Here is a 25,182-nt window from a genome sequence, read left to right as displayed (position 1 = left end):
CACACACATACTGCGGTCCGTCTCTTCAATCCCAATTCTCTCTCTCTCTCTCTCTCTCATTCGTGTCGGCGGCGACGATCTAGCTCCACCAGAAATTCCAGTAGTGACAGATAGCACCACTCAATGGACCGGACTCGCCGGACCGATAGCCCGGTCTACACTCGCCAGTGGACCAGCGCCGAGTCCCCCACCGCCACATCTCCAGCAATGTCTCCCGTGCGTGGCCACCACGCGCGCTCAGCCTCCGCCAGCGGCATCTCCAACATCAAACGCACTCAGAACTTCGCCGCCAAGGCCGCCGCTCAGCGCCTCGCTCAGGTCATGGCCTCGCAGAACACCGGTGATGACGACGATGACGATGACGACGATCTCGGCTTCCGCTACAGCGCTCCGCCACCGTTCTCTCTCGCCAGAAATGCCAACAGTCCCGGTGCTAAGCCCGCCGTTCCTTCCGGCAGAACCAGCTCTACTAGATCGGCTTCCCCCGCGGTGAATTTCTCTCACTTTGATTTTGCGCTAGCACTCAGATAACTTTTTTACTTTTTACTATGGTGATGTTAGGATCGGTTGAACTTTTAAACTTTTTAAACTTTTGTATTTGTATTCTGATAGTACATTGCTCTGTGTGTCCTGATTTACACTAAATTATGATGTATTCTGTAGTGTTTAGTTTGAATATGCTAATCTTCTGTTGAGTACTGTACAAGTCTGTTGTTGTTTATTAAATCATTGAGTAATGGATTTTTGTGTTTGTTTGATCAGTTAGCTAAAAACTTAGACGAAACGGCATCAGTTCGCTCAACCTCGGCAGGAAGGGCTCTTCGTTCAGCAGCACCTCCATTGGTGCCACCTCGAACAACATTGAGGACTGCAACATCTATGCCCCCGCTGGACCCTCCTACCGCAACTAGGAAAAAAGAGAACCGGTAAATGATGTTCTGCTGATGTTCTTTATGTAACTGTTTAAGGTACTTCTGGATTCTTAATGATTTTCAAGCTTTTGAACATATGCCGGCAATGTAAGGAGTAAGGAGTTGAATGACTTGATGGTAAGATTTGATTAGGCTTTAATACAATAACACTGATCAAAGAGGGGTAAGTAGATTTCCAATGGCTTTTCAAGAACTTATGCCGTTTAATTGCTGCTAGAGCCAATCCTTTCATTGTGTCTCTGTTAAACCAATATTTTATGTAATCTATAGGAGACAAGTATTTAGATGATACCACGATTTGAACATAATCGATGGGATTTCTTGCAGATTCTTATCTGAAACAGTCAACTTTAAATCAAAAGATTCGGGAGATCAACGTGACGCTTCTGCACTGCGTGATGAAGTACGGAAACCCTTCCATTAATTCAACTCTTTCCTGCTTTTAAAATGTTTCTTATTGTTCCTTTTTTTTTTTAAGAAATAAGAAGGCTATTCTTGTTTCCTTTCCTTGAACTTGTATTTTGAATCCTGAGTAATTATTTTATTGCAGCTTGATATGCTACAGGAAGAGAATGTAAATAATCTTGATAAGGTGCACATATTTCCCCTTGCTTTCTCTTCACTGAGTATTTAGTGTAATTGAACATATTTTTTAACTGATTGCACTATGGAAATTTCCTATAGCTCCGGCATGAAGAAGAGAGATGTGAGGAAGTAGAAGCCAGAATTAAGGAACTTGAAAAACAGGTAATTTCTTTACATAAATGTGCTTCATAATGTCTTGGGGGCTTATTAATGGATACATCTGCTTTCTGCAATCCTTCAGGTTCTTGCTCTTGGAGAAGGTATTTCGTTGGAAGCTAAACTTCTAAGCAGGTGTGCTTATGTTTAAAGTCCATTCATGCATACCTTTTATCCCCTCAGTCATTATCTTTCATTGAAAGTACATATCCTTACTTTGTAGGAAAGAAGCTGCATTGCGACAAAAAGAGGTAAGTGAGAACTGTGGTTATTCTTATTTTTATTTTCTCAAAGTTCCTTAGTCGTACCTTAAAAAATGGATATGATTTAGGCCACTTATAATTCTTCATAGGACACTCCAAGCACATTCCTTTCCATTTGACCCTCTAAGGAGGCTTCTTTATCTAATATAGGCGGCTCTCAAGGATTTAAAACAGCAACCAAAGGGTGGAGATGCTACACAGGCTGCAGCTCTTCAGTCTGAAGTGGAGGTAACTATGCTATGATGCTTTACTCTCCAGCCCAAAAAAAATCGCTAACGTTGAAGCATAACCGATTGTTGTTTAAATCAGAAAGCAAAAGAAGCAAATGCAGCTATTATGCAACAACTTCATGGAGCTGAAAATGAAGTTAAAGCCCTTCGATCCATGACTCAAAGAATGGTGTTGACTCAAAAAGAGATGGTAATGCATCTCGGTACCTGCATAATGCCTATTAGTGATCTTCTAGTGTTTAATTGTCATATCCACTTTTCAGGAAGAAGTAGTTCTGAAGCGATGTTGGTTAGCACGCAACTGGGGCTTGGCTGCAAGATACGGTAATCTATAGAAATATTATACTTGATTTCTAGTGGAGAAAGCAATTTCATCTGTCTATGAGTTATCAAAAATCATCTTGAAAATTGCCTATGAACATAACTTAAACAGCTAGCCATCTTTATAGAAACCAAAAGAAAGCAATTTAAGTAATCAGTGTTTTTTCTTGTATAATTGGACTTTATGCTGCTCAGTCATATGGTATTTCATTCTCTATCTTACACAAATTTTGTTATGTCTCTAGGTATTTGTTCAGATATTGCGATATCCAAGTACGAACATTGGTCATCCTTAGCTCCTCTTCCGTTTGAGGTTGTTGTATCTGCTGGACAAAAAGCCAAGGAGGAATCATGGGAAAAAAGTGAATGAAGATATGTTTTATTGGTTTTTGGTAGTGGTAGAGGAATGGTTTAGCCAGGGTCTAATACTTCTTGAATTGAACAGGGGATGCTGATCCTGATAAGAGAAACAAACTTGATCAGGACTTGAATGATTTAACTGGAGAAGGAAACATTGAGAGCATGCTTGCAGTTGAAATGGGATTAAAGGAGCTCGCTTTCCTAAAGGTTCATACATTGCTCTCCTTTCAGATCTGTTTCCCTCTTCTCGTATGAAATTTTCCAGATAAGACTTCAGGATACATTTATATGGGTCATCTACTTCATATTGCTGTCATTTTCTCTTTTGGTAATGTAGTTTATATTAGTAATATGTTTAATAATTGATTAAATGAAGGTTGAGGAGAACATTGTGCTTGCATTAGCCCAACAACGACGGCCAAATTCAGCTCGGCTATCCTTCTCGGGTATGCATTCTACTTCTGTTGCCTGTTGGCACATGTGGTTTGATTTTCTATTGATTGCTAGCCAATCCAATTGTTATGATACATCGCTCATATTTTCAGATATGAAATCACCAACTGATCCAAAGTTTATGGAGGCAATTGGTATGTCTTTCTATTTTCTAAATATTAAACGTACTCTTTTGATAAGAAATAAATGAGCTTTAGAATCTATTATTTCATCGTTGAACAACAAAACATTGAAAACAATATCCATGTATCAGCATACAATCAAGTTACATCGATAGAATGTGTGATTATGGAAAGATCATGAGCTGACAGTTTTTAATGTGCGGATTATGCAAGTTTTAAGCGATGACTTCTCCAAAAGGTTGATAAGGTATTAAAATTGTCTCTGAATGACCCGAATGCGTTCAATTGTTTTGTTGCAGAGTTGAGTCCAGAAGAGTCTGAGGATGTTCTATTTAAGGAGGTATGAATTTTGTTAGACAGCGTGTTTATTTCATTCAGTTAACAACATACCTAGGTAGACAATTAAATCTGCACTTTAACTGCAATAAGTACAACTTTCACGGTTGAAAGAACACCCGTCCAATCTTATAAATGAGCTTGACTTGATCAGCCTTTTGCCTATAGTCCTACACTGTTTAAGCACTCAATTTTGACTGTTTTGTTTTGCTAAACACTATTTTGACCATGTTCTTTTGCTATTTATTTTACACGATAACATGGCTCCTCTCAATAGAGTTAAACAAACTACTTCAAATAGTCTCTTGTCATAACAAAATTTAAACTCACTAGTCCTTTAATAATGGTTTTGGTTCACGAACACACTAGTTCACATTAATCTTATGAATTATGATCCATTTTCCACATTGAAATCTATGCAAAGAGAAATATATTAAAACATTCTACTCACAGGCATGGCTCACTTACTTTTGGAGAAGAGCCAAAGTTCTTGGAATAGAGGAGAACATTGCCAAAGAAAGAGTTCAGTTTTGGATTAACCGCAGTGGGCATGCACCAACTACACATGATGCTGTTGACGGTATACTATAGTGACTTATGCTTAACTTCCTTGTTTAGTAATACAACTCCTTTGTTGGGGCCTTTAAATTGGTTATGCGTGCTCCTTGATTGTCCTGCCCTTGTAATGTCACTGATTCAATCTTTAAGATAGTCTGATTGGTTCAGTAGTTTCCCTTATCATCATGCATGAATGCATGGTTCTCGCAAACTTTACATGCTCTGAGAATTGAGATTGAATGGTGAAGTTTCTGGTTAAATTCTCGCTTACATGTGTGTTTACTATCAGTTGAGGAAGGGCTTATGGAACTCAGGAAGTTGGGGATTGAGCATCGGCTTTGGGAAGAATCACGCAAGACAGTTGAGCAAGACTCTTCCACATGAAAATCGGCTTGATAGTCAAGATCTCTCAGTACTCATGAAACCTGGAGTGTTCTTTCTTGTTTTCCTTTTTGCAGCAATTGAAGGTACACATTTTAATCATTAATTTGTGCCTTGAGTGAGCATCTGTAAGTGGCGAATACAAATGTATATATAATGTACTTAAATATACCATTTTTGTGACTTCCACTCTGATTTATACCATCCACAATCCAAGGTTAACTATCATGAATATCACATTGAACTAGTCTGAAACAGCATGACCACCCAAGACTATGTAATACTTAGTAGCTGGAACGATAACGGTATATATATCCTTGATTGGTGGGATTGTAGGATTTTGTTTGAAGCATTGACAAAATGGCTTTCTCAAATGAGAACCCAGGAAACTTTGATCTGCATAGAAATTAAAAAAAAAAAAAAAAAACCTTCTCCACAGCCATTTAACTCATTTTGCACGCAAGTACTGGAGACGATAGCTCACAACTCACGAGTTTGTCAAAATCACATTTTTATTTCCGATCAACTGTATAAATAATCTAAATATCATAATCTTCAAAGGTTCCATCCTTTGGATACATATTCTGAAATTTGTGCTCTTTCCTTAATGAGCTCATGATTCATATTTTAGGCTTCTGCACCTCTCAATGTGCTAAATCATGTCAATTTACAAAAAAGATTATCTGAATAAATTTATTGTTATTGCTGATGGATTATACATCATAAGGCTTCAATATGGCCTCAAAAAGAGAGTGCCACACCCCTAGCATCATATATGCGTAAATCATCAGGAACTACATCATTTAACGATGTCAATTACTCAATTCTCATTTTATTCATATTTTCAGTTTCTTGATATTACCATTAATAATTATATGTGCGCGTGCATTTATACATTTTTTCAATATCTGATGAAAAAAAAAAGCTTGCATCATTAAATATATCATGTATCTGAGGCGCTGAGCAGCTATCAAATCCAATAATAAGGGACCTAGCTTGGAAGCTGGTTTTGTCATTTCATAGATGGAAGCTTGTCAAAATAGCCGTTGGAAGGCTTTGCAGACAGTACACACAACTGTAGACTGTAGACTGTAGAGCTCGGTCTCGGCCTCCTACGAATTCCCCTCCTCAAATGAACCTCTCTCTTGACCAAAAAAAATTAAATGAACCTCTCTCTCTCTCTCTCTCTCTCTCTCTCTCTCTCTCTCTCTCTCTCCAGTCTCTTTCACTTGGGTCCATGCCTCCATACATGGGCATCTTAGCACGCTTTGCAGGTTCTGTTGCAGCCACTACCACCCAGTTCTCTAAAATATTCACCATTGCAGGGGGGCCAAAACACCACAAGAAAACTTACCCTACAGCATTGCCCAACCAAGAACCAAACAAAGCATTTGGATGATCAATGAGCTAGATAGAGGCATGTGCAGGTTGAAATATAATAGTGCCCATATGGCCCTTCTTTGTGCCCCTGCCATCGATCACTACTCCTCACTCCACCCCAGTAATTGTAAAATGAGTTAGGAGGAAGGTGAGCTTTTGTTTTTGGTGGAAAGGTAAGCATGGGGAAGGGTCGAAATGACTAAGATAAAGACACTATAATTCTAAAGGCGTTTTTGACCCAGTATCCATTATCTATTGGTTTTTTTTCCCTTTCTGTGTTCTAGAGGATGTGAAGCTTCATATATACGCACCTACCTGCTTGCATTAGGTCGAGTGGTTTGAGTCTTCATCCACTCCACTATGGATGTTTGTTACATTATTTTTGAAGGTGTGAACTGAAGGCATTTGTTGAAATACTTCAAAACAAGTCTAGCGAGTAACGGGTAACTAACATTGGATTTAAAGGCAAGATGCATTACTTTATCGATCTTACATGGGTCGTACTTTGTTTTTCGAATATGTTTTATAAGTTTATAACTATCAATTAATTGCGCAGAATACTACCCTGCATTGTTTAGGCATTTCTATCATTATTCTCTCACAATCATCACAGTTGGGAGCTTGGAATCATGATGTAGGTTGGATTATGATTTGGGTTAGGCTTGGTGTGGAGTGTTATATATGTACTTTTCTCTTTGGGTGTGAAAGTTTGTATTGGAGTTAGTTGCAATGGGACCCTAAATAAAGAAAAGGCAAAGTGGTGGAGGAGGTTTCCAAGATGAAAATTTCAGCAATTTGGTGTAGGCAAAGTGCCTTCTGATAGGGCTTAGCTTTGGCTTTTGTCTCTACAGAATGAGAGGTCTCCTTCTACCCCCAAAGCTTTAGGGTAAAAAGATAATAAACGTCACATTATAGAGCTTGCATGCCACGCATGGACCGAAATGTCTTCTCCAACATGCTCAAGTGAGAATCATTCCCCTCTTGACCCCATCATAGCCACACACAAGTCACAGACATAGTTTCTAAGTCTCAATCAATTTTTTTTTCTAGATTTCACTTGTTAATCATGTCGATAATTCTTCCATTCTGTCAAGTTAAAGTTGGTCTGACTTCTGCGAGATTTGCCCTGTTTTCCTTATGATCTCCCCAAAATTCTTGTTGCACTTCTGACTTCTATGCAGTATGCACTAATTTAACCAACAGCACATTAGGATAGATATAAAAAAAAATCAAAGTACATGTTGTAATCTTCAGGGAAAAGAGGCTCAATCTACTCCTTACACCTTAATCACATTCACATCAACATTCTTGAATATTCTACCATCTTCGTTTGTCCACACACATACCTCTCACGATAGCTATGTTTAATGAAAAAGGCTGAAAGTTTCATATCAGACCTATGATTCGCAAATGCTAATGCCAACAAGAAGTTTAGTCTAATACAAAATGAGTATAGAAATCGAAATGAACTGCAAGTTGATTAGAGACAAGGCTATAATGTAAATCCTCATCACTTAAGATTGCCTAAACCCTAAGGAGGGATTGAAGGCATTCGTTTATGGGTTGTAGCATGCGTGTCTACGCCATATGCACACATATACCTTAAAAAGAAAAATACCACCATTATTAATTTGAAAAGCTATCCGGCTTTCCCCCGTAGACAATTGACCATAATTAAACGAACCCATCAAACCAAAACTTGAAAGAAATAAAAAGGAGAAGGGGAAAGGTGCAGCCTTTGCTTCTATTCCAAGTTTCATAGAAAACGATTGCACAGTGGTTATGCTCATTGCTCTTCCACCTCTGTTTTCTGGGCACACTTCCCAACCTCCTACAGAGCCAACATGCTGAAATGCTGCAACATTGTAGGCAAGTGTAGTTTGTTTGGTTGAGATGGAAACAAGAAATTTGCATGCGGAATTAAGCTGTAAAAGTGTGAGGATATAAAAAACGACACACTCGTTGGGGTAGTCCAAGTCATTGTGTTGGATAATGGAAGATGCTCACTTGAGCAGTATTCCAGAATGGGGTTTGAAACTTTTCGAGTTGCCATGAAGAAGATAGAGACTTTACCTGGCTCACAAGAAAACAAGCTATGGAATAACGGGATCTATCTTGTCCTATTTTCGAGTGAGAACTACAAAACCATGGAAATGGGCATGCATATATATACGCCGCTTAATTAGTGCTAACTGCCAGTGTTAGTTATTTAAAACGACGTACAACACGAGGGTTATGAAATTTTTTTTTGGTGTTTAGTTTAATGAATCACTAAGGCTAGTGCTAGTGAAGGCAGGCCTAATCAAAATGTTTCAAAACTTTGGCATCTGGCAGTTCTCTCACAGTTCACACTATCGAGTTTCATGATCAAATTTGATAGTTTGTAATTTTCGATCAATTATAGTTTAGACAGACGAAAGATCTTGAATTTTTGATGCACGCTTATAACATACCTCTTATTTGGTGGCAGAAATTAACAATCTGATAATTTTCTACTTCCTCTTGTGACAAATTTCAAAACGGCAAATTTCAAAACAGATAAAGCTGCACTGTTCTGTTTCCATGTGTAAATTCTTTGCCACTGCCCAGTGTCCAGTCACCTTCAACTATTTTCTGATCAAAATTCAATTCCTTCGTGGTCTTTACTCTTTAGTCTTTACAATTCCAGTTGTAATCTTTGGCATACTACGTGGTATTTACTCTCTACAGCAAGAAATCGAATACATCAACACAGTAAATTACACATTCTCTCCTTTCATTTTCATGAACAGTTTAATAATTTTGCTGGTGAGTGATGACTCATCATTTTCACCCCAAACCTACCCAGTTTTCCAGTCCCTCACATGATCATCACACACATCTCTTTCAGGGTCCAAAGTTTCTCCATGTCCCCAAAGATATATAAAAGCTTGAAAGACAATAATAATCATAATTACAAAAAACAAGGATATATACCTTACTTTATATATACTTATACAGAGCCCCCACTGAGCAGTCCACATTTCTCAGCTGACCCCCCCACAAAACCCAACTCAATCCTTCTCTCAAGGTTTGTTTTGCGCTCATTCTTCTTCTTCTTCTCCTCTGCACTCAAAACCCATGATTTCTGTACCATGTGTACCATGGAAAACCATTGCAATGGCTTTGGTCTTGGCCATGCTTCAAGTTACAGAAGCTTCTGTTCTTTCTAGACTTGATAGAATTACCCGGTTGCCGGGTCAACCCCAAGTCGGGTTCCAACACTATTCGGGGTATGTGACCGTTGATGAGAAAAAACAGAGAGCTCTGTTTTACTACTTTGCTGAAGCTGAAGTCGAACCAGCTTCAAAGCCTCTTGTTCTCTGGCTCAATGGAGGTTACTACTTCTTAGTTTCTTACTCACCCGTCTAAAGTTTTGATCTTCTTTGAAAATTTCTACTGGGTTTTGATGTGTTTTGGTTTTGGTGTACAGGGCCGGGCTGTTCTTCTCTGGGAGTTGGAGCATTTTCTGAAAATGGGCCATTTAGGCCTAGTGGAGAAGTGCTGGTTAGAAATGAGTATAGTTGGAATAGAGGTATGTACTCTTGTTGTTTTAACTAATGGGTAGTTTCAGATCAATCCAATTGGTTGTGTTCGTTTGACATTGCCATTGGTTTGATTTGCAGAAGCGAACATGCTCTACTTGGAGACACCGATCGGAGTTGGGTTCTCTTATTCAACTGATACTTCATCTTATGAGTCTGTAAATGACCATATCACAGGTATGTAATTCTCGTTCTTCCGTTTGTTGTGAATCAAAAGTTCATTTTATTGACATGTTCTGCATTCGAGTTTTCTTCCAAGTTTTCCCAGAAAGTAGAAGTCTTGCAAGATAAGAAAGATAAAGAACTTATTTTTCTATTGTCTCTGTACCGAACGTTCAAGTCAACTTATGTTCATAACAATTTTCTTCTTTGTGCAGAAATTAGAAAAGTGCATATGTATTAATGTGTGTGTGTGTGTGTGTGTGTTATTTTTCTTCTTTACCCCAAAATCCCATTTGAAATCTTTTAAATTCCTTTTTACACTGAAGATTCAGAAGAATATTTCGTGATGGGGATGCACTAAGTAAATTTTTTGGTTTACTTTACAGATGTGCCATGTTTGATGATCACTATTGTTTTGGATTTTTCCTTCTGAGTTGACAAAAGTTAACCTTTACAGGCTACCTCTAATTTCTGGAATATGTCCTTGTTTATCTATCTATAGCCAGGGACAATCTGATGTTCTTACAAAAGTGGCTGGAAAAATTCCCTCAATATAGAAACAGAAGCTTGTTTATAACTGGAGAAAGCTATGCTGGTATGATGATAGTCTTTACTGTTAAATATATCTATATCCTCGATCAGTATGAGTATATACTAACAGATAGAGGAACTGATACCTTTTTATTATTACTAGGTCATTATGTTCCCCAGCTAGCAGAACTCATGCTCCAATTTAACAAGGAGTATCACTTTAATTTAAAAGGCATTGCTGTGAGTACTAGAATCTGAATTCACCAAATTCTTAACATGGAACTTTGTAAATTTTTGCATCTCCATACTTTTGGACTAAAAATTCTTGTTTTCATTTCAGTTGGGTAATCCAGTCCTAGAATATGCTACTGACTTCAATTCGAGATCCGAGTTCTTTTGGTCTCATGGATTGATATCAGATTCAACGTACAAAATGTTCACTTCAGTCTGTAACTATTCAAGATATGTGAGTGAATATTATAGAGGCTCCGTTTCGCCTATTTGTTCCAAGGTGATGAGTCAAGTCAGCAGAGAAACCAGTAAATTTGTTGACAAATATGATGTCACTCTTGATGTTTGTATATCGTCTGTGTTTTCACAATCCAAAGTCCTCAGTCCCCAGGTGTATACACTTAACCCGCAGATGAACACCGTCATGCATATTCACATAATCGGTAGTTGAACTCTAATTGAGTTGACTTAATTGTTCTTGCAGCAAGTTAGTGAGTCGATAGATGTATGTGTGGAAGATGAAACAGTAAATTATTTGAACAGGCTGGATGTGCAGAAGGCACTTCATGCTCGCCTTGTTGGTGTTCAGAAATGGGCAGTTTGCAGCAAGTAGTTCTCTTCAACTCTCTTCAACTTTATATGTTTGGAAGAATTTTGAACTGATAGCTTGATTTACTTAATAATCTTCTGATGTGTTCATGACAGTGTATTGGATTATGAGCTGCTGGATCTGGAGATACCAACAATCACGATTGTAGGGAAACTCATTAAGGCCGGAATATCAGTCTTGGTTTACAGGTATATGCATGCTGGTTAAGTATTACTCGATATACTATTATGCATGTAGACAACATCACTCTACTTTGAATTCTCTAATTGTCATGTGAAGGTTACTAAATTTTGATAATTCCCTTTTCGTTCACTTGCAGTGGTGACCAAGATTCTGTTATTCCATTGACTGGTAGTCGAACATTAGTCCATGGACTTGCGGAAGAACTAAAACTAAATACCACTGTTCCTTATAGAGTCTGGTTTGAGGGGCAGCAGGTAAATCTTATTTCAAATCACTAGAACTCGAGAACTCTCAGGTGCTTGTGTAATGAACTATGGCCTGATGATAGGATTTTCACTGTTTTCAGGTTGGTGGATGGACTCAAGTTTACGGTAACATGCTTTCCTTTGCCACCATTAGAGGAGCATCGCATGAAGCACCATTCTCACAGCCTGAGCGGTCACTTGTTCTGTTCAAATCATTTCTGGATGGCCGGCCTCTGCCAGAAGAGTTCTGATCTACTGATCAGTTAGATAGGGTCCAGATTGGGATTGTAAGAAGTTTGGTTGCTATCTGAGCAGCATGGAAATTGCATTTGTTTGTTCTTTGTTTCTTGGTACATGGTTTGTCCATGCTGTGGAATGTAGAAGATCTTTGTAAACATCAGAAGGAAAAAAAATGGAAAGAAAGAAAGTGTTTTAGTTGTCAGTTTTCAGCTTCCCTTTTTCTATTAATTTCAAATAGTTGATGAGGTTCATAATTGATACTAAATTAGAACTTCTATCACAAGAAGTTGAATGTAAATTTCTCCCACCAAAATCCTTTGATATTATTGGGCAGAACCGCAGAACTAGAGTATGCCAAATGAAAGAATATGGGATTTTTTATATATAAGCTTATCAAAGTAACACAACATGATCAAGAAATTAAGAGGATCAAGAAACTAAGAGGTTGCTAATGAATTGTTTTTAAAGTAGTTGGAAACTACTTCTGGAGTTTCAACCTGCATTTTCATAGAACTCAACTCCAATGCCAGTATGGGCTTTGATAGCATCACGGCTCTGGTAAGGTTCTGCTCATTGTCCATGAATACGTGGTTTCCTTGATTTTGTGCACTGCGACTATGAATGTCTGAACATTGTTCACTCTCATTCATTGGCACAGGAGATGGCCCTGATACTTTAGCTGGATGCACTGCTCGTACCCTTAACAATAACCAAGAAGCAAAGTATCAATCAGTTCAATGGCAATTGATAAAGTATGAAAAACACGACATTCAACCAAATAAGCATATTATCCAACATTTGACGAGCATAACCTGCAGTCAATCCGGCAAGAGTACTTAAGAAGCTCTGGATAATACTCTGTACGGCCACTACAATTTCACAAAACAATGTAACAATTAAGGAAAACCAAGTCCTATTCATAGAGAACTAGAGAGAGATTTGGCCACAAATCCAAGAAGGAACGTACCTAAAACTTGGAAGTGTCATTTTGATTGCTGGTCCCATCCACTTGTTAACATTCAATGCAGGTGCTGCCATCACCATAAACAACGGTAGACATTGATGATCAAATTATCAGAAGGATGAAAACTAGGTAGAAGTATTTCCAAGCACGTTTTAAGTAAGAACTTATGCTCCCTCTCGGATTAAGTTCAAAAGACAAAAAGTTCAGATGTAACTCACATAGAGTCGTAATGTTGACATTACAGGTATCTTTTGAAGCCGGACTCACGCATTCAGTCACTTGAACATTCATATGCTCTCCTGGATCAGTGAAACCACCATTCATACCAATTGCATTTAGAAACTCACTTTTTTTGGTCTTTTGTTGCCTTGAAACTGCTGTAATTGTCTGTTTATGCAGAAACCAATCGTTTTTAGAAAATAGTAACAGATTTCTTGCAAGTACTTTTGTATGCAGAGTTTACAATGCACAAAGATTAAACAAGGCATTCAATTCAATTTCAAGATTCTATGCACCAGTCTACAAAGGCTAGTAAACCACAAGAGAAAGAAAAAGAGAAAAATGCGATTACCTTAGAAAACCTCGCAACTTGACTTGGTAGACCTACTTCCTGCAAGTAAAAAAAATCAGATTAATAGATGCCAGAGCTAAAACATGTTCTAGACATAGAAAGAAGAGTTATGCTCCGCGAAATGCAGCCTCCCACCTTTCGGCCATGATCACAAGCTTCATTGCTATTCACAAGCACCTTTGATGCCCATCTATTTGGAAGAAAAAATAAGTTACAACAGCTCTCAAATAAAGTACCTTCAATCATTCATTCAAAACCTATCTTTCTTCAACAATTTATATCAACTGTAAATACAGGTTTCTTACTTAAGGGGCAAGCTTAAGACGTTTCCTAAAAAAAATGTACACTCATCAATTCAGTATGAAAAGCAAGAAAAAGTTGAGCAAAACATACGCGCAAGATGTTGGAGGGCTCCATACAAGTCCAGCAATCACAACTAGCTGAGTGGGAGAACAAAAATGCATATGTCCTGTTAGTAACTAGTTGAATAACCTTGAAAATTGTTGCAAAACCAAGTGTTGAACAAAAACTGATGTGAAAATCTTGGATCAGACATTTAAACAGGGAAATATGCGAACCTCATCAAAGACTCCAGCTGGGCTGTCATCATAGTTAGCAAGAAAAAACCCGCCAAGAGTATAACTGCAACAAATAAATATATATTGGGTGATCAAATTCCCAAAATCAATGCAGAAAAAAGTGGAATCTGGTCCATATAGAATGATATTAGTATTTTACCCAAATGCTTCAACCAATCTGAGCTCTTTCGGGATGCATGCTCGAACAGTCGCTGCCTTGACCAGGTGGAGTTGATACAATGCTCTGATTCAACAAATCAAATCAAACCAAAGGCAAGGTACAGTCTGCCTTTCAAAATTGAGAAGAAGACAACAATAAATACCAAGTGTTGTTAAGATACCTACCTGCCTTTGAAAATCCATGGAGGCTTGCCGTATTTTAATGAACATTTCGTTTTTCCCACGTCCATGAGGCCTAGATGACATGAACAAAGTGCTTAAAACCATAAACAACTTAAAAAGTGCTTCTTAGAATGCATCTTCCAGAACAGAAAAAGCTCTATTTTGTGTTACATAGGAGGTAGTTATATGAAAGGGCCACTCTCACCTTCAAGAAATGATAAACAACCCAGAAATGAAAATAATGGATTGAAGCAAAAGCTGTCTTTGTTGCTTGAATTAAGAGAATCGAGCTGACACTATGACAGTGAAACCCAGAAGGGCATTGAGTGAAAGCAATGAATGGCTGTGAGAGCGAGTGAAAGATGAACTCTCTGCGTATTTATATAGGGGAAGAGAAAGCAACAGAAGAGTGTGACGTGATTGGTTACCTGAACCATCAGTAGCCGTAGAAGTGGATAGGACGTTATCCAAACCATGTGAGATATATTTGGCGCCAATTGAAAATGGCAAATACCAAAACCAAAACCAACACCAAACCAAATACCAAATCGTGATACCAATCTCTGTTTTCTTCAACTCTCCCACGTCCAAATCCAAAGAATACCAAACAGCGAAACCGCTGTTTTCCTTTTATGTTTATAGTTATCTATGCTGCTCATGACGCAATCCTACAGAGAGTTATATTTGTTTGTTTCTCATTTTTAATAATTTGATCTAACCCAATCCAAAAGGACCAAAACTCTATTAAAACTCATATAACTTGGAAATTGGATTTTTCTGAATAGTAAATTACCTAAAGCTTCTTCCTTTGCCTTTCTCCCATCTTCTATGGATCAACTTCACCGCATGGCGGCTGATCTTTTACCACAGTCATTGCCAATTCGTCATCCGGCCACCACCACTGAACCACTTGAATTGTTGAGGAGCCAATCACAACCAACCTTTTACCATGACAAAACCATACCAGAAACAGACTCCTTGTAATGCAAAACTATCAAAGGCTGATGCTTTCGAAAATCAAGTGGCCTAGAAACTTTGAAATTTACCCGATACTACTTGAGGAGGTTTCATTCACGGTTATGCAAAAGCATGGCTCCCCATATATGATGATGACCCCTTATTTTTGGAGCCCACGAGAGACAGCAGAAATGATATCACTCACAAAATCTTGGGATTCTCATACAGACGTGTCAACAGATTCGTCACACGATAGTCGCTGTGCTTCATACTATAACTATAGTACCACTAAATTATTGCAAGTAGGAAAAAAAAAATAGCGGTCGCTATTATTCTTACCAAAGGCTTCACTGATCTTATGTACTACGGGGTACCCTGACACCCTCGGTTCGTCTTTCGTGTACTTGCATGTGACTCGGGCTTCAGCTGAATTGAGTAACCAGAGAGTAACACATGAATTGACTCAGGCTTCAGCACAACCAAGTAACACATGAAATGGTGGCTAGACTAGTAGACTTGGTCTCAAGTTTCAATACATGAAAACTGTCGCATAGGCATTTTTATGGAATTGCAAAAGTTACCAATAATCTATGCAAGAACAGTCCCCCGGCTTAAGTGATGGTCCTGATGGAATCTGTTGGAGACCACAATAGGGGCATTACTTGGTGTGGAAATGAGCACAAATGCTACAGCGAGTCTCTCACTGTGGTCAAGAAGTTGTTCTTTTCTTTCAGGAAAACAAGCCAATACATCCTCCCCGGTTAAAAGTCAATCATCAGGATTGTTGAAAGAAATGCATACTTGGTCTATCTGAGAATTGTGCTTATCCCCCGCTTGGCAGTGATCCATCTGCAACCTGTCTCTCGCCTCAAGCTTTTTTCAGCCATCATTTTCGAAAATGTGCAGCTTCTTCCGGTGTCCTCTGGGTCCTTCGGGAGAAGATTTTCAGTTGCAAACTTCCCGAGCTCAAGATTTCGATGTATTCAGCATCCACCTAATAAGCTTTTCCAGCTCATTGCATCAGGCTCAAATGGCATACTCTTTATCAATTCATGTGCCTCTTGAAAGTACACATCCATCAAACAATCATAATGATCAATTGTTGGATCCACATTATATCACTGAAAAGCTGAAGAGCATCAGTGGCATTGCCATGATACGCATAACCACCAATCATAGCAGTCCAGGCCACATAAATTGTTCAACATCCAATCCAACTTTAACACTGTAACCATGGATCTGCCTCCCTGCATTCAACTCATCCACCTCTACACTCTCCCTAACAATCTCAGAAAACAACTCCAAAACCTCCCCCAAGTTCCCTTCTTTAGTGTAACCCACCCTCAACCCAGTCCAAGCTACCACACTCTTCATGTCCCCCATCCGATCAAACACAAGTCTAGCACCATCTAACCATCCACACTTCACATACATGTTCTCAATCGCCCTCTAGACCGAACCATTAGCACCCCCAGTTCTTCTCACATAAGAATGCAACTCCTTCCCAAACGATCAATGCAGATCCTCATCCAACAACAACAGCCTCTTAAAAATTGACGAATCCGGAACGAAATCCCTGAGAAGCATTTCATCGAACACCTTCCGTGCATCCCTCCATCAGAGCACATTGAGCTCCATTCTCGACAATGTAGCTGAGGATCTTGCCGAAACCCCTGAGGGCATTTGAGCAAAGTTGACGGAGTCATGTGAGGAGGAGGTTTGTCTCGATGGTGTTGAGGATAGCAGATAAGATTGGACTGTGATTAAAGAAGACGAAGAAGAAGACATTCAAATTGAATTTGTTGCACATTTTTAGTATCAAAGCTTTGACCTTTTGACTTGGGTTTAAGAGAGACTGAAACGCACCGTTTTAGGCACCACTAAAGCTTGCTTCTTTCTTAAACCCTAAATTTGATTGCGATCGGAGCCAACTGCACCAATGGAGGCCACACTGCATTTCCGCGGCGGCGTTAGAATAACTCCGACCTACTCCCTTATTCAAAGACTCCCACACTCGCGGCGCGTGGGGTGGATCTCCGGCGAGGCTGCGCCGTCGCGGTCGTTCTACGCGGCGGTGAAGAATGCATGCGGAGGCGGAGGGTGGAGGGCGGAGAGACGGACGAGGAGGATCGAAGCGGTGGCTGGGGGAGGCGAGACGGCGGCGTTTAGTTGCGTGATGAAATTCGGAGGGTCGTCGGTGGCGACGGCGGAGAGGATAAGGGAGATTGCTCAGCTGGTTGTGAGTTTTCCGGAGGAGAAGCCGGTGGTGGTGCTCTCTGCAATGGGGAAGACTACTAATAACCTCTTACTTGTAATGCACTCGTTATTAGTCTCTAATTAATCTCTGTTTATTTGACTAATTGTGATTAGTTGTTTGATTGTGAGATTGGGTTTGATTCTGTGTGGATGCTTAGGCTGGGGAGAAGGCTGTCAATTGCGGGGTTTCGAATGCTTCTGACATTGAAGAGTTGAGCTTTGTTAAACAGCTTCATCTCAAGTAAGCTCAAAATTACGATTTCACTTGTGTTTGTGATTTGAGTTTTCAGTTGTGTGTTTAGTGGTGTTCTGAAAAGCTGTGTGGTTCGTTTTGTGTGATCAGGACTGTTTCGGAACTCGGACTTGATCCTTCTGTTGTTATGGGTAAGTAGTTTCCTAGTGGAAGGGGGAAATGTTTTAAAAAGCTTGGATGGTGGTTTATTTAGAAAACTTGGATGTTTGCTTTTCTGTGAGACGTTTTATAGGATACTTGGAAGGATTGGAGCAACTTCTGAAGGGAATAGCAATGATGAAAGAGTTGACTCTGCGGACAAGAGACTATCTCGTTTCATTTGGAGAGTGCATGTCCACACGAATTGTTGCGGCTTATCTGAACAAGATTGGTGTTAAGGCACGCCAAGTATGTACATACCCTTGTTTTGAACATTTGTCTGGGCATATCTATATTAGCTTTGTACTCTTCTTGTTTGTTTACCACTTTAAAATTGTTTTTTGATGATGGTTGCTACTTAATGTATTGCAGTATGATGCATTTGACATTGGCTTCCTAACAACAGATGACTTCACCAATGCTGAAATCTTGGAGGAAACTTACCCAGCTGTTGCCAAAACATTAAATGATGACTGGATCAAGGATCCTGCAATTCCCATTGTTACTGGTTTTCTAGGAAAGGTCTTTCTCCTGGCTACCTAGAATTCCTGCTCAAATGCTTTCTTTAAAGTCTCAGTTTTCTAACTAAGTTAAAGAGCTGGGATTTCTAACATTGCATATGCTGTATTGATTGTAGGCTTCAAAATCCTGTGCTGTTACTACCCTTGGTAGGGGTGGAAGTGATTTGACAGCTACAACAATTGGTAAAGCCCTACGCTTGCGAGAAGTCCAGGTGAGATTAGACTTTGAGTAACTCAAAAATATGCAAATTCATTGCCTGGGTTGTTGCGGACGTAGCTGAATGACAAGCATTTTAGTGGAGATTGTGCACCTATTTTGTCAGTAGCAACTATATGCAAATACAAAAACATATATAGAAGGTAATTTGACCTTTTTGCAGGTGTGGAAGGATGTCGATGGTGTTTTGACGTGCGATCCTACCATATGTTCTAATGCACAACCTGTTCCTTATTTAACTTTTGATGAGGCGGCTGAGCTTGCATATTTTGGTGCTCAGGTTAGATATTTCCTTGAATGCTTAATGTTACATTGTATTCAAAGGAATAGATGACTTGGCTAAATATATGAGTATATGTCATTTGTTTGGAGAAAGGTATATAGCTGGATACTGAGACTTCTCAACTAATTCTGTCCAAGAAAACTGTTACTGACTACTGAGTTTATCTATTCATCTTAATAAAAGAACATGGCATCCATCTTGGCCAAATTATGTTACTATTGCTTCAGTAATTAGTATGGGAATTAGACATGTAGCTTTTTATTCTTACTAATACAAATAACATTGAATGCGGTGAACAGGTTCTACATCCACAATCTATGAGACCAGCTAGAGATGGTGAAATTCCTGTCAGGGTCAAGAACTCTTACAACCCTAAAGCTCCTGGTACCCTGATAACTAAAGCAAGAGATATGAGCAAGGTTTGTAGCAGCTTAAATCTTCTTTCTTCGGAAACTGGAGAAAGAATTTGAACATTGTTGAACCTATTTTTTACCCCCACTTATTCTAACACATATCAATATTAGGCTGTTCTAACCAGCATAGTTCTGAAGCAAAATGTTACTCTTTTGGATATTGTCAGCACACGCATGCTTGGTCAAGTTGGTTTTCTTGCAAAGGTGAGAGACTTTTAGTGGCATGGTTTTGTTTTGAACCTAAGGTCCCCCTTTTATCTGTTGGTTGTATACTCTGATCGTTACTGTTGTGCCTTCCTCATAACCATGTAGGTTTTTTCAACCTTTGAAGATTTGGGCATATCTGTGGATGTTGTTGCAACAAGTGAAGTTAGCTTATCTTTGACATTGGATCCATCGAAGTTCTGGAGTAGGGAACTGATTCAGCAGGCAAGCTCATAAACTTGTCTTCTTTGTTTCTGATTTACTGTTTCACTGTTTGCCTACTTGTAATTCATGTTAGCTATGTGTCATTTTTTTCAAAGGTCCCTCTGAATAAAGGTGTTAAAGATGACCACTGCAAAATACCTGATACGATAATAGACATAAAAATGCAACCCCCCCTCTTCCCACCAAAAAAAAAAGGAAGAGAAGAACTCTGATATATCTGTAGCTCTAGTTGAAAGAGTTTTCTGGATTACAGATTGTAAGTGGAGACAATTATACCTGACTAATGATCAAGCCTACCCTTCCCTGCTGTGGGCATGAATCGTCACAAGTAAAGGGGACGTTGGAACTGTAACTAATCCTGAGTCTGTCCTTGTGTAGATTACGACCTTTTGAAAACATGAAGCTTTACTGTTGTTTTTTAATATCCTTACCCCTTCTATATTCAATATGTCACAGGAACTTGACAAAATGGAGGAAGAACTTGAAAAAATTGCATTCGTAAATCTTCTGCAGAAGAGATCAATCATCTCCCTCATAGGGAATGTTCAGTATTCTTCATTGATTCTAGAGAAGGTGCTGTATTTTACTCTGATCTATTCTAGAATCTGTCACACTTGTATTGAAGCAATTGTCTTGGTAGTTTCCTGTACTTTGTCAGTTTGTCATCTTGTATAATGTCTATCTTTTCTCACAGGCATTTCAAGTTCTTCGGACGAATCAAGTTAATGTCCAAATGATCTCACAAGGAGCATCTAAGGTCTCTTCATATCTTAATCTTTCCCAGTTCCACATTATTGATAATTCATTGTTACCGCATTTTCTTTTTGCCTGAATTGTTCTTGCTGTCTAATACTTGATTTGTTATAAACCAGGTAAACATCTCACTGATAGTAAATGACAGTGAAGCTGAAATCTGCGTGAAGGCGCTTCACCAGGCCTTCTTTGAAAGCGGTGACCTGTCTGAATTAGTATTTGAAGGTACATTCAGGAATGGCGCAGCTTCACCATTGCCACTAGAAGCTTGATGATGTAAACCTCAGCAGTTCCTTTTAGAGCCTGCCCGTTAAGATTCCCCAAAAGCCTGTGATTTCTCTGTATCAATAAATAAAATCTGTTATTGAGTTTGACACTTTCCAATGTATGAGTAGTCACCATTTGAATTCCTTAAAAGGTCGTGTGTTCTTTCAAATGCGTTGGAAAAGCTATGAGAAAGATCAAAGATCATTGTGCAACATAGATAGGTTCAAGTACAAGTGGGGAGTGTTGGGGTAACTCATTCTTGTAAGCAAGGATAAAAATGAAAAACGAAATCATATTATCCCATTCCGATTACACTGGTCAAGGCCGTCACTCGTTTCCACTATTTAGATCCAAATGCGCATTTGTTTGTTTAGATTAGCGGCAACTATGGTAAATAAGAAGTATAGTTTGTTAACAACTTTTTGACTTATGAAGTTAGCTCAACAACTTCTTAACTTATGGACATATTGTATTTATGTAGTTGTATCAATTGACTTTTGTGTTTTGTGTTCATATTAGATAGGTCTCATATAAATGTATAATCTCAACTTGTATGAATCACAATCATCTATTATATCTGATTTGGTATCAGACCAGATCCAAAAGGATTTGTTGTTTCCTTCTTCTTCTTCTTCTTTTTTCAAGTAAAACCTCATTGTTAGGATTTTCTTGTCTCAAACCAGTGTTGTGTACGTTTGGCGTTGGTATTTTGTCAGATGGTGTTAAAGGTCTCGGTATTGTTGTGTGAAGTTCAACATTGTTCTCCGAGCAAGTCGTCCGGCATCTGTGTCTCAGGCCGTCGTTGAGGCATGTAGTCGAAGCCTCCGGATCGTTCGGCTCCTTTCTTAAAAGCTTTCAGGCTGTCGAGCAAGCACTGTTGTGCAGACGCCGCCGTCCCCTTGGAAGAAATCAATCCGACCTAGCTGCAGCCTTCAACGACCCGATTCGAATATTCCGACCCGATTCCAGTGTTCAACTAGTTTTCAATGCAGATTCACATGTTTTATCTCTGTCAGTGCAAGTGCACCGATAATGCAAGTTCCTTGTTTTCTCCATGTCAGTGCAAGTGCACCGCTAAGTGCAGGTTCACCTATTTTCTCCTTGTCAGTCCAAGTGCACTGATAGTGCAGGTTCACCTGAAGCAGGTTGTTATCGTTATTTTCCGCTGCATCACTACTGATCTGTTGATTTTTTTTTTACAATGGGTTCTGGAACATAAGAAAGTTTTCAGGCCAATGATGTTAAGAAGTTTGAAGTATCTGTTAAGAATTCTGAAAGTAGTTCCTTTGGGGGGGGCCAAACTCAATAGAACCAATTTCCGTAAATGTCGTGATAATTGGTATGGCTTTAAATATTTCTAGCTTTGTTGGTACTAATACATGGATTATCAATTCTGGTGCTTCAGATCATGACTTATGACAAATCTTATTTTACCGTATTATCCTCTTCAGCAATACCCTATGTTAGTAATGTTAATGGTGAGGCATTCCCTGTGTTAGGAAAAGGGTCAGTTCGTATTACTCCCACAATAGAACTTTATAATGTGTTATATGTACCCGATTTATCTCATCATTTGATATCTGTCCCACAATTGAATACTGAAGCAAAATGTTTTGTGACCTTTTTTTCCATGTATGTGATACTTCAGGATCTTCTCACCAGGGAGTTAATTGGTCGGGGATATCTGAGGGGCATGTTGTTCCATCTGGATCAGACATACACAGGGGAGAAACCAGGAGCACAGTCTCGGACCGCGTTAATCTTCACTTATGATAAGCTCAGTGAAGTTTGGTTATGGCATTGTCGCTTAGGGCATCCATCTTTTAGTATTATGAAAAAATTCATGCCTACTTTGTTTATTGGTGTGGATGAGTCAACTTTACGTTGTGAAACATGTATTTTGGGCAAAAGTCATCAAGCTACTTATTCTCCTAGTATTTTTAATAAAAGCGTTCTTCTTTTGAATTAATTCATTCTAATGTTTGGGGACCTTCAAAAGAACCAACTATGTCAGGTATGAGGTACTATGTGTCATTTACTGATGATTTCACACGTCTTTCATGAATAGTTCTTCTTAAAACCAAGGATGAGGTTTTTCTGGCTTTTCACGCCTTCTATATCAATGTCCAAACATAGTACTATGCCAAAAGTAAAGTTCTTCGTTCTGGCAATGGGGGGGGGAATATGTGAACCGTATCTTTCAGGAGTTCTTTCAAACACATGGGATTGTTCATCAAACAACGTGTCCTTACACACCTGAGCAGAATGGGGTATCCAAAAGGAAAAATCGTCATTTACTTGATATGGCTCGTTGTCTTCTCTTTTAGTGCCCACATGCCTAAATATCTTTGGGGTAATGATGTCATAATGCCTATCTCATTAATCGTCTTCCATCTAGTGTCCTCCAAGGAAAAGTTCCATATGAGGTGCTTGCATCTTATGTCTCCTTGCCCTCATTTCACAATCTCCCTACTCATGTTTTTGGTTGTGTTGCCTTTGTCCATATTCTAAAAAGTCAGAGGTCAAAGTTGGATGTCCGGGCACTTAAATGTGTGTTTGTTAGTTATGGAGGGCATCAGAAAGGGTACATGTGCTATCATCCACCTACGAGGAAATACTATGTCACTATGGATGTTACTTTCTTTGAGGACATGAGCTATTTTACCTCTTCTGATACTGTTATTCAGGAGGAGCATTCATATTTTGAAGAGTTGTATCGTGAAGAGGATGAGATAGGTTCAGTTGAGATCATTGAGGCATCAGCTTCGAAGACACCACCAGATGATTCTGGTACAATTGCTCCAGAGATTCAGGTACCAGAAGCTGACAACACAATTGCCCCTCCTGCCTCCTCTGTTGTTACTTCTATCCATGACCCATGTTTTCCTGGTACAGAAGATCACTCATATGAGGTTAGTCACTCTATTGGAGTTAATACTAGTGAGGCTTATAGTAGACAATATACTTTACCAAATAGGTCTACTCGAGGTCAACCAGTAAAAAAATATGAACCTACCCTTCAGGTCAAAGCTAAGTATCTTGTGGCTAATTTTTTTGTCCACCAAAAGATTATCTGAGTCATGAATCATTTATAAATCAAATATATGTTGTATCAGTGCCTAACAAAGTGCATGATGCATTGGAAGACCCAAAATGGAGGAAATCAATGGAGGAAGAGATTGAAGCATTACAAAAGAACAATACTTTTGGAGCTTGTATCTCCACCACATGGAAAGAAGGTTGTGGGATGTCCCTGGGTGTTTACAGTGAAGCATAATTCAGATGGGTCAGTAAGTCGGTATAAAGCATGCCTAGTAGCGAAGGGATTCACCCAGACATATGGCATATACTATGATGAGACATTTGCATATGTTGCAAAGATGAACATTATCCGGGTATTGTTTTTTTTTTGCTGCTAACTTAAACTTGCCACTTAGACAGTTTGATGTCAAGCATGCATTTCTTCATGGAGAACTTACAGAAGAAGTGTATATGGATCTTCCGCCAAGATATGTAGCTGGTTCTCCATGTAACTTCCTATGCATATTGAGAAAATATTTGTATGGTCTTAAGCAATTACCTCGTGCTTGGTTTGGAAGGTTTTCACAATTCATGAGGAAGATTGGCTACAAACAGAGTAATTCATACCACACATTGTTTCTCAAACACCAACAAGGGAATGTAACAACCCTAATTATATATGTGGATGATATGGTAGTTACTGGTAATGATACTGTTGAGATGGATAGATTATATAGAAGCAGCTAGCCACAGAGTTTGATATGAATGATTTAGGTACACTAAAGTACTTCTTGGGCATTGAGGTAGTCAAGGGGAGTGAGGATATCTATTTGTGTCAGAGGAAGTACATCCTTGATCTACTAGCAAAGACAAGTATGTTGGACTATACACATGTTGACACCCATATTGAGCAAAATCATCGTTTAGCAAAATATCAAGATCAAGTTCCTACCGATCGAGCTCGTTATCAGAGATTAGTTGGGCGCTTGATATACTTGACTCATACCAAACCAGATGTTGCATATGCAGTAAGTGTGGCAAGCTAGTTCATGCATAATCCGAGTGAGGATCACATGAATGTTGTTGTTAGAATTTTAAGGTACTTGAAATCAGCTCCAGGAATATGAGTGATGTTTTCTAAACACAACAATGTTTTTGAAGTTTGTGGCTTCACAGACAGAAGATCGACATGAGGTTACTTTACCTTTGTGGGAGGTAATCTGGATACATGGAAAAGCAAGAAACAAAAGGTGGTAGCACGGTTTAGTGCGGAAGCTGAGTATAGAGGTATGGCTCATGGTCTGTGTGAGTTACTGTGGCTGAGAAACTTGTTATGTGATTTAGGTGTCAAACCAAAAACTACCATGAAATTGTATT

At 39.0% G+C, this 25,182-nt stretch overlaps 4 protein-coding genes and 1 pseudogene across 8 annotated transcripts; 3 read left to right on the top strand and 2 right to left on the bottom strand.

Annotated features, from left to right (window-relative positions):
• Positions 1–29: 29 nt before the first annotated feature.
• Positions 30–4,886, top strand: LOC126792973 (coiled-coil domain-containing protein SCD2). The gene is made up of 17 exons (XM_050519503.1): positions 30–489; positions 763–926; positions 1,260–1,335; positions 1,483–1,524; positions 1,617–1,679; positions 1,759–1,808; positions 1,897–1,924; positions 2,087–2,164; positions 2,246–2,356; positions 2,430–2,490; positions 2,733–2,849; positions 2,933–3,054; positions 3,224–3,293; positions 3,393–3,434; positions 3,722–3,762; positions 4,212–4,338; positions 4,606–4,886. Exons 1-17 carry the CDS (start codon positions 124–126, stop codon positions 4,698–4,700), a joined length of 1,653 nt encoding a protein of 550 aa, XP_050375460.1. The 5' UTR covers positions 30–123; the 3' UTR covers positions 4,701–4,886.
• A 4,269-nt stretch (positions 4,887–9,155) lies between these two features.
• LOC126792867 (serine carboxypeptidase-like 45) lies at positions 9,156–12,058 on the top strand. Its single transcript, XM_050519359.1, has 10 exons — positions 9,156–9,432; positions 9,529–9,630; positions 9,722–9,817; positions 10,305–10,397; positions 10,497–10,573; positions 10,674–10,955; positions 11,049–11,173; positions 11,270–11,362; positions 11,494–11,611; positions 11,704–12,058. Exons 1-10 carry the CDS (start codon positions 9,177–9,179, stop codon positions 11,851–11,853), a joined length of 1,392 nt encoding a protein of 463 aa, XP_050375316.1. The 5' UTR covers positions 9,156–9,176; the 3' UTR covers positions 11,854–12,058.
• A 69-nt stretch (positions 12,059–12,127) lies between these two features.
• On the bottom strand, positions 12,128–15,702 carry LOC126792868 (protein NEOXANTHIN-DEFICIENT 1). Of its 5 annotated transcripts, none has more exons than XM_050519363.1 (13): positions 15,091–15,702; positions 14,726–14,965; positions 14,503–14,640; positions 14,301–14,370; positions 14,116–14,199; positions 13,956–14,019; positions 13,771–13,817; positions 13,513–13,567; positions 13,378–13,416; positions 13,025–13,193; positions 12,810–12,873; positions 12,655–12,711; positions 12,129–12,541 (listed from the first exon to the last, which is right to left on the bottom strand). In XM_050519363.1, the coding sequence occupies exons 4-13, from the start codon at positions 14,363–14,365 to the stop codon at positions 12,280–12,282; spliced, it is 906 nt and encodes a 301-aa protein (XP_050375320.1). In that variant the 5' UTR covers positions 14,366–14,370; positions 14,503–14,640; positions 14,726–14,965; positions 15,091–15,702; the 3' UTR covers positions 12,129–12,279. The 5 variants fall into 5 exon arrangements, with proteins under 5 accessions (XP_050375321.1, XP_050375322.1, XP_050375320.1 ...); XM_050519361.1 differs by having other exon boundaries at positions 14,503–14,593; XM_050519364.1 differs by lacking the exon at positions 14,503–14,640 and having other exon boundaries at positions 12,128–12,541.
• On the bottom strand, positions 15,701–16,841 carry LOC126792341 (pentatricopeptide repeat-containing protein At5g13270, chloroplastic-like; annotated as a pseudogene).
• LOC126792866 (aspartokinase 1, chloroplastic-like) lies at positions 16,684–21,071 on the top strand. Its single transcript, XM_050519358.1, has 13 exons — positions 16,684–17,565; positions 17,669–17,751; positions 17,854–17,894; positions 17,996–18,150; positions 18,274–18,423; positions 18,539–18,634; positions 18,803–18,919; positions 19,222–19,341; positions 19,447–19,539; positions 19,648–19,764; positions 20,221–20,337; positions 20,459–20,521; positions 20,637–21,071. The coding sequence occupies exons 1-13, from the start codon at positions 17,194–17,196 to the stop codon at positions 20,787–20,789; spliced, it is 1,677 nt and encodes a 558-aa protein (XP_050375315.1). The 5' UTR covers positions 16,684–17,193; the 3' UTR covers positions 20,790–21,071.
• Positions 21,072–25,182: the final 4,111 nt, after the last annotated feature.

The sequence above is a fragment of the Argentina anserina genome, chromosome 4, assembly GCF_933775445.1.
Source record: "Argentina anserina chromosome 4, drPotAnse1.1, whole genome shotgun sequence".
NCBI lineage: Eukaryota > Viridiplantae > Streptophyta > Magnoliopsida > Rosales > Rosaceae > Argentina > Argentina anserina.
This window is presented reverse-complemented; position numbering and strand designations above follow the sequence as displayed.